Source organism: Nicotiana attenuata, chromosome 11, assembly GCF_001879085.1.
Source record: "Nicotiana attenuata strain UT chromosome 11, NIATTr2, whole genome shotgun sequence".
Lineage (NCBI taxonomy): Eukaryota > Viridiplantae > Streptophyta > Magnoliopsida > Solanales > Solanaceae > Nicotiana > Nicotiana attenuata.
The window spans coordinates 16,736,448-16,745,269 of NC_031999.1; the positions used below are offsets into that span (position 1 = coordinate 16,736,448).

At 41.7% G+C, this 8,822-nt stretch overlaps 1 protein-coding gene across 1 annotated transcript; it reads right to left on the minus strand.

Annotated features, from left to right (window-relative positions):
• LOC109235097 (uncharacterized mitochondrial protein AtMg00810-like) lies at positions 7,178-8,563 on the minus strand (the record flags this gene model as incomplete). The annotated part of the gene is made up of 2 exons (XM_019401088.1): positions 7,178-7,867; positions 8,447-8,563. Coding segments are annotated over 2 exons (807 nt in total), but the record flags the coding sequence as incomplete, so codon positions are not given.

Here is an 8,822-nt window from a genome sequence, read left to right on the forward strand (position 1 = left end):
ATTTTGCAGGCATGTCACGCGTCACCATATGGTGGGCATTTCGGGGGAGTAAGGACAACTGCGAAAGTCTTGGAGTCGGGTTTCTACTCGCCGACATTGTTCAAAGATGCTCACTTATGGGTGAAGGGCTACGATGAATGCCAACGAACCGGGAATATTTCCCGCCTACATGAGATGCCTATGAACCAAATTCAGGAGGTAGAAGTGTTTGATTTATGGGGAATCGATTTCATGGGGCCTTTTGTTAGCTCATATGGCAACAAGTACATACTCGTCGCTATAGAATACATGTCCAAATGGGTGGAGGCTGCAAAACTCCCTACAAATGATGCAAAGGGGTAATTGGTTTTTTTAGAAAGAACATATTCACCCGATTTGTAACTCCAAGGGCGATAATCAGTGACGGAGGCACTCACTTTTGTAATCGAGCCTTCGCGAAGTTGTTAGAAAAGTATGATGTATGCCACAAGGTTGCCACCCCATATCATCCACAAACGAGTGGGCAAGTGGAAGTTTCGAATAGAGAGATAAAGAGTGTGTTGACAAAGACTGTGAATGCTACTAGAACGGATTGGGTGAGAAAGTTAGATGATGCCCTCTGGGCTTATCGAACCACTTTCAAAACTCCGATCGGCATGTCTCCATACAAGTTGGTGTTTGGGAAGGCATGTCACTTAGTAGTGGAGTTGGAGCATAGAGCTTTGTGGGCGTTGAGGCAGTTGAATCTCGATATTGAAGCTGCAGGAACAAGTAGAGTCACGGAGTTGCACGAGCTTGATGAGTTTCGATACCACGCTTTTGAGAGCACAAGAGTATACAAGGAGAGAATGAAGATGATACATCATAAAAATATTATTGAGCGGAGTTTTAAACCCGGAGATAGGGTATTATTATACAATTCAAGACGTAGGTTATTTTCGGGCAAATTAAAGTCAAGATGGTCAGGGCCATTTCGTATAGTTGAAATTCATCCTAATGGTGCCGTAGAGATTGTTGCGGAAAATGACTCTCGTAAGTTCAGAGTCAATGGGCATAGATTAAAACATTACGTAGGCATGGATGAAGCAAAGGTAGTGTCAGTGATTCATTTGATCGAGCCTCCGATGTTGAGCGTACCTTAAATGCCCTTACCTGCGTCGTGTCGCGACATTAAATCAGGCACTTCATGGGAGGCAACCCATTGGACTGTTGTATTCGTCATTCCACGACATTAACCGAGGCGCTTGTTGGGAGGTAACCCAATTCGTAGTTCATTTTTAGTCTAGTTAGAACTTTTGTTTTTGTTTTTAGGTACTAACAAGTTTGCAGGTGAGTTTGGGCGAGTCAAGCAGGGTTTAAACGTCACCTGACGTACACCAGGCGCTGGGGCTGGCGAAGCCAGGATAAAGCTAGGTTCACCTGACCTTAGGCTGGTGACGCCTGGCTAACGCTAGGTTTAACCAGGCCTTAGGCTAGCGACGCCTGGCTAACGCCAGGTCCACCAGGCCTTAGGCTGGCGATGCCTGGCTAACGCCAGGTAAGTATTTTGGCCCACTTTAATTTTTTCCCCTTATTTTAGTCAAACTTAACCTCACCTACATGCCCTAAAACACTGAACACAATACAAAAAAAAACTTAAACTCACTTAAACCAAACACACATCAAGCTCTAAAAGAAAATTCACAAGAACACAAACACACTGCACTATTTGCTTGCTCACCCACACACACTCACCAACACATTTCCATAGTTGTCTCTCCCATCCCCATTGAAGTCGAGCTTAGTCTTGCTATTCTTTCACACTCATTAGAAAGTCTCAGGCAGCTCCCTCCTCTTAAAAGCTTCAAAGGTATGAGTATTGAGTTTGTGTTCCCCAATCCCATGAACCCCATAGGAATGGTTCTGCGATTGTGAAAACATGTGGTAGTACGGAACCCCCAAGCTGATTTGGGAGGATGAGGCAATCCCTCATTTCCATAAGAACTCCCATGGAACTAGTGCTTGTTAAGTGTTTGATATAATGCCTCAATGGCATTCCTTGTTCCCTTTGGAGCCCCAATCTCCGGGATTAATAAACTAGTATTATGTAGTCGTGTACCACGTTAAAATCTTAAGTGTGGGGTGTCTCACGGGTAGCCCATGTGTTGTTATTTGATTCTAATATTAAGAAAATACGAGGTGAAGTCTGAGTAACCTTGGGATAGTTGGGAAAGATTATGTGTGTAGTGTGTAATGTAGCGTTATCCGACTACTGCTTATTTGTGTAGGAAAAAGATGCCTCCTAGAAAAGACATAGGCAAAGGAAAGCTACTTCAACTGCCCAAGCTAAAGCAAAGGCGACCTTCACACCTCCTCGAAAGAGAGAAAAGGGGGAGAAGCTACCTCTCGTCTGAGTGGAGCACAAGCTGTGGCAGCTGTAGCTGCCATGCGACCTCAACCCCAAGGCCAATAGGAGTTTGGCATAAACAGCATACCTCCGCATATGAGGGATTGGTACAGGCGCTGTAGGCCTAAACATGTCCATCCGGAAGGAGCTATCCAGGAACGCATTGTGAAAGCGAAGTATCCGGCGATTTGGAAAGGCATCCAGGATTTGGGGTTAAGCTAAGGTTTTAAGAACACAGGGGACATCAATCTCATTCTAGTCCGCGAACTCTATGCAGGGTTTGACCCACATGACAGCGAGGAGCTGGTGCCAATCCGTGGACGCTTGATAGATTTTTCAGCCAAGGCCATATGCGACTTTTTAGGTGCGCCAAATGTTCCTGTGGAGCCATTGGACCAATTCATTCGCCGGCCTACATATAGAGAGATGAGGCACACGCTCTGTGGTGTCGACTCTACGGCTGCATGGGTTCGAGATAAGGTAACAAACTGTCACAAGAGGTTCCCTAAGAAGAAGATGAAGGCGGAGGCTCAGGTGTGGCTTAAGCTGATAAATGCACGGCTCCTACCATGCAATCATGGCACGCTTGTGAGCCATAAGAAGACCTGTGTGCTATACTTCCTTATGACAGGGCAGAGGGTGAATGTGGGTTATCTGATCCATTGCCAGATTTCATCAGTGAGAACGAGAAAGAAAATAGATCGATTGCCATTTCCTAATTTCTTGACTCGGTTCTTACAGCACGAGGGGGTTGGGGAGGAGCCTGAGTTTGACCACACTATCGATCAGCTCATCCGACAAACGGACATCACTAATCTCCGGCTGAAGGACGAGACTGCTATGCCTTCATTGAGAGGTGTTGAGCGCAATGTGCGTGATGATAGTTTTATGGCCCATCTCTATGGGATGATAGATTTGCAGCTGCGAATAGGGGTCGCCCGGCCACTTCTGAGGAGAGGACTGAATTAGAGCAGCGGTACCCGCTCAATGCTCATGCCCAGCAGCTGGTTGGGGTAGGAGATGGATACAGACTCCCCGATGATGAGTATATCAACACACCTGAGCAGTCTGAAGCTGAGCTAGATCAGTCAGATGGTGAGGGAGATGATGATAAGGAGAAGGACGAACATGATGAGGAGTGGAGAACGTCTGAGGATGAAGACGCTGCTTGATCAGGGAGTTTCCTTGCACCCTACTCTTTTTATTTCTTGGTTTGTCAATTTGTGCATGCATTGAGTACATTGCATGATCTAAGTGTGGGGTGGGAACTTGTCGAAATTAGTAGTGTTAGCTGTTTTTGTTGTTGTAGTAAGTGTCATTTTCGTTATCTAATTGTTTTATTTATTTGTTTTAAGAATTTGTTTTTATTTTTAGAATTTGTTTTTTTTTTGTTTTTCTTGTTAGTTGTTTTTAGGCAAAAATTATGAAAAAAAAAACATAAAAATGTTGGACTTTTTCCGACGATGGGTCTCCTAGATAGTTTTCTTGAGGAAAGTAAGTCTAAATAAAATACCAAAAAGATTTGTTTTTTGTGTAGGTAGTGTAGTAATTCCCCCTTGGTTTTTCTTTGGGCCGTGATTCTTTTCCAAAGGTTTTTAGTTGAACCGGGTGTAGGTAGTTTTAATTTTTAGGAGTAGGAACCATGTGGCTATGCATTTAATCACAACAATATCTCTGAGCTTTGTGATGCCTTGAGAATAGTCAGTACTCTGGTTGTGACGCTTAGGCTCAATTTTTGACTCTAGGATAAATACCTTAAATCATGGATTCTTAAATTTTCTTAACTGCTTTGATTGGAGTGTCGTGATAAAAACCAATCCTGAATGAGTTATGTGCCATGTCTGTGTGAGGTTTGTATGTATTCTGTGCATTGCATTTGATGTCTAGAACTTGCCCCGTGTGTGTGCAAAGCAAAATAGTAATATTGTTCAGTCTGAGAATAGGCAGTTCTTTGTAAAGCCAGATATATATATAGAGTACCCACCTAAATGTTATGTATCGTAGTTAACCCCGTTGAGCCTATAATCCTGTTTTTTTGGTAACCACATTATAAGTTGTACCCCTTTTTCTGAATCGACCATATATTTGAACCTCGTCACCTCTCATGAGCACTTGAATAATGATGAATTATGGAAAAATTAAAGTGTGGGGTGGTGGGTTGTCTTTTGAGTGGAACAAGTGAAATAAGGAGAAAGGTGCACCGTTTGAAAGAAAAAAAAAGAGTCAATAAAAGCCATTTGGAAAAAGAAAGAAAAAAAATATTTATATAATAGCTGTAGTGTATGAAAAATAATTCCTGATGGTGGTGGTTATTGATGTACTGGTTGTCACACCTCCTTTTTCACTACACTCACGGAAAGGGAGTATAAATGGAGTTTTTCCAATTAAAGGACAATCGAAACGGGTTTTTTTTATTAAAAGATTCAGAGTCGCCACTTGGGAGATTTATGGTGTCCCAAGTCACCAGTTTAAATCCCGAATCGAGGAAAGAATTGACTCTGTTTAACAGTCGCGAACCAGAAATCCGAGTAAGGAATTCTCTTAACCCGAGAGAAGGTGTTAGGCATTCCCGGGTTCCGTGGTTCTAGCACGGTCGCTCAACTGCTATATTTGGCTTAACTATCTGATTTTAGTACATGTTTAACCTATGGTGCAATTTTAAAATTATTTACCGCTTTTAATTAATTTTTACAGAATGTTGAACGTCGTTTAAAACATGTCTTTGGATCACGTCACATGAAATGCACCCGCAATCCGGAACACATCTTATTCAACGTTTTGGGACTTGGATTTGGGTCACATGAAATGCACACCTAAGTTTAAGAAGGTAAAATTATTAAATAACGCGCCTAAAGCAACTAACGCGTTGTTAACTTTGCGGGAGGCCATGGAAATTCGCTAAATGGCACGTCCTGAGTTCTAAAGATCTTAAAAATATAATTAAAGAGGGGCACGCAATTTGTGAATTTTGTTTGGCGCGGTGCACCTCCATTCTACTTTTAAAGGATGTCCTAATTAAAATTCGAGAAGGCCATGAACTATTATTATCTATTTGGGCCAATTCCACAATCAATTAAAGAGATTTTAGCTAAATGACTAAAGCCTTATAGGGACTGAAATTCCGTCTAAATAAACCAGATATGTCAAACCCTATGAATCAGTACATGGAGAAATACAAAGGGGTAACGTGAAGCCCAAATAAGGAGCAAAGGCCCAGAACTAGCAAAATCCAAACATCATCAATCATTCGGTGGGCCAATACAAGTGTGAATAACAATTGGGCTTGTTTGTGCGATTGGGCCAACGTTGGGCCCAGTTCTTGTAATCCAAATGTTTTAGATCAATTATAATAGATCAGATTATAATGATACAAATGCAAATTGACGCCAACCCATGAACATGAAAGTGAGAGATTTGAACTTCTGATTTAAATCTTTTGACACAAATTAGACCATAAAACTCCATCAAATTCATTTAGAAAATGCCTAGGCCTGAGAATGAGCCCAAATTTGAACAAGGATCACTTCCAATGAGGACAAGATCCTTAGCTCAAACTTGCTGCTCAACTCACAGGCCAACCCTTTAATTTCACTTTTTACAACAGAAAAACGAGCGAATTGCAAGAGTAAAATGTTCAAAACTAAAGATGCAAGAACAACTGAATCTTAAGTTTACATATTTCCCAAGCTTGAAACAAATAAACACAAGACGAAGGCTATGGAAAATAAACCGTTAAATGCATAGATCAGGATTTAACTAAGAACCCTCTTAAAATCAGTTCACCACAGTATTAATACTTGCATAAACAAATATCCTATAGTTATTTCCATGCTTACACAATACTCAAATTTTAAAATCAGACTAACATTTACAACAGGATAGCAAGACCTTGAAAACCCTTCAAAGGAATCAGTACTACTATAGACTAAACTCTTGATGACTTCCTAACAATTCTCAATTCATTTCTACCCCTGGCTCACATGGATTGCAAAATGATCCTGCCTACCAAAGCTAAGCAAACAAACAAGATGTAAATATGTCATAGTCTCAACAGTCCACATTTAATTACAATATGAAGATCTAGCTAATCGATAAAGACTAATTGAACTACAATGAACTAAATGTACATAGATCGACATGAGAAAACAGGCACAACTTTATTTTCATTTCCCGTTTGAAAGCTACATCAAGGGGATCCAGAACATGTACCTGGAATTCAACAATAGAAGCCAAAATAAGGGATAAATGAGTGGCAAGAAGCAGCAACAGGAGTCAGTGTTCAGTAAGCACAAATGGATCCAGAAATACACAAGGAGGAACTTCAAACCAAATTTGGAACCAGCAATATACCAATGGAAACAGTTATCAAAATCCACACCAAGCTGACCCCAAACACTTGAAAACCAACTAAGTATAGCTCATTTCTAACTTCCGAATATTTAGGGATTTTTAAACAATCAAATTCTCAAAGATCTCAGGAAAAACTTGAATGGAATAGTGTTGTTTGGGAGGTTTTAGCCGTGTGAGAAAGCACGGGAGAAAATATATTATTGATGTATATACATATGTTACAATGAGCCCTATATATATACACACATAACATGTCCTACTCCTAACATATATTGGATTAGGGTTATTTATTTACTCCTATTTACATGACTATTCTAACACTCCCCCTCAAGCTGGTGCATATAAATCATATGTACCAAGCTTGTTACATATGTAGTTAATACGAGGACCAGTGAGGGACTTGGTGAAAATATCTGCAAGCTGATCATTCGACTTCACAAACTTTGTAGCAATATCTCCCGAGAGTATCTTTTCTCTAACAAAGTGACAGTCAATCTCAATGTGTTTAGTTCTCTCATGGAACACTGGATTTGACGCAATATGAAGAGCAGCTTGATTATCACACACAAGTCCCATCTGACTAATCTCACCAAATTTCAACTCCTTGAGCGACTGTTTGATCCAAATTAGCTCACATGTCGCCATAGCCATTGCTCGATATTCTGCTTCTGCACTAGACCGAGCAACCACATTCTGTTTCTTGCTCTTCCAGGACACCAAATTTCCTCCTACCAAGACACAATATCCAGACGTAGAACGTCTATCAGAAGGTGATCCTGCCCAATCAGCATCTGAGTATCCAACAATCTGCTCATGGCCTCGACCCTCAAACAATAAACCTTTGCCTGGAGCTGATTTTATATACCGAAGAATGCGAACAACTGCATCCCAATGACTATCACACGGAGAATCCATAAACTGACTCACAACACTCACAGAAAAGGAAATGTCAGGTCTTGTCACTGTAAGGTAATTTAATTTACCAACCAACCGTCTATATCTTGCAGGATCGCTAAGAGGTTCCCCCTGTCCTGGCATAAGTTTAGAATTCGGATCCATCGGAGTGTCAACCGGTCTACAACCTGTCATTCCTGTCTCTTCAAGAATATCTAAGGCATACTTTCGTTGTGAGATCACAACACCTGAGCTAGACTGAGCGACCTCAATACCCAGAAAATACTTTAGTTTGCCCAGATCCTTAGTCTGAAAGTGTTGCAAGAGATGTTGCTTCAATTTAGTAATACCATCCTGGTCATTGCCGGTAATAACAATGTCGTCAACATAGACCACCAGATAAATACAGAGACTCGAGGCAGAATGCCGATAGAATACAGAGTGATCAGCTTCACTCTGAATCATGCCAAATTCTCGAATAACTGTGCTGAACTTACCAAACCAGGCTCGAGGAGACTGCTTAGACCATAAAGTGACCGACGCAAGCGACATACAAGGCCACGAGACTACCCCCTGAGCAACAAACCCAGGTGGTTGCTCCATATAAACTTCATCCTCAAGGTCACCGTGTAAAAAAGCATTCTTAATGTCTAGCTGATAGAGGGGCCAATGGCGAACAGCAGCCATGGATAGAAAAAGGCGGACTGATGCTATCTTAGCCACAGGAGAGAAGGTATCACTGTAATCGAGCCCAAATATCTGAGTATATCCTTTGGCAACAAGACGAGCCTTAAGACGATCAACCTTACCATCCGGACCAACCTTGACTGCATACACCCAACGACAACCAACAGTAGATTTACCTGAAGGAAGAGGGACGAGCTCCCAAGTACCACTCGTATGTAAAGCAGACATCTCGTCAATCATAGCCTGTCGCCATCTTGGATGAGACAATGCTTCACCTGTAGACTTAGGGATGGAAACAGAGGACAAAGAAGATAGAAAAGCATAATAGGGTGATGACAAACGATGATAACTCAAACCGACATAATGGGGATTAGGATTAAGGGTGGCCCGTATACCTTTCCGAAGTGCAATCGGTTGATTAAGAGGAGACAAGTCCGCAGTATTAGCAGGTTCGGGTGCAGGACATGAATCAGCTGGACCCGATGCTGGGCGCGGACGACGATGATATGTCAAAAGTGGTGTTCCT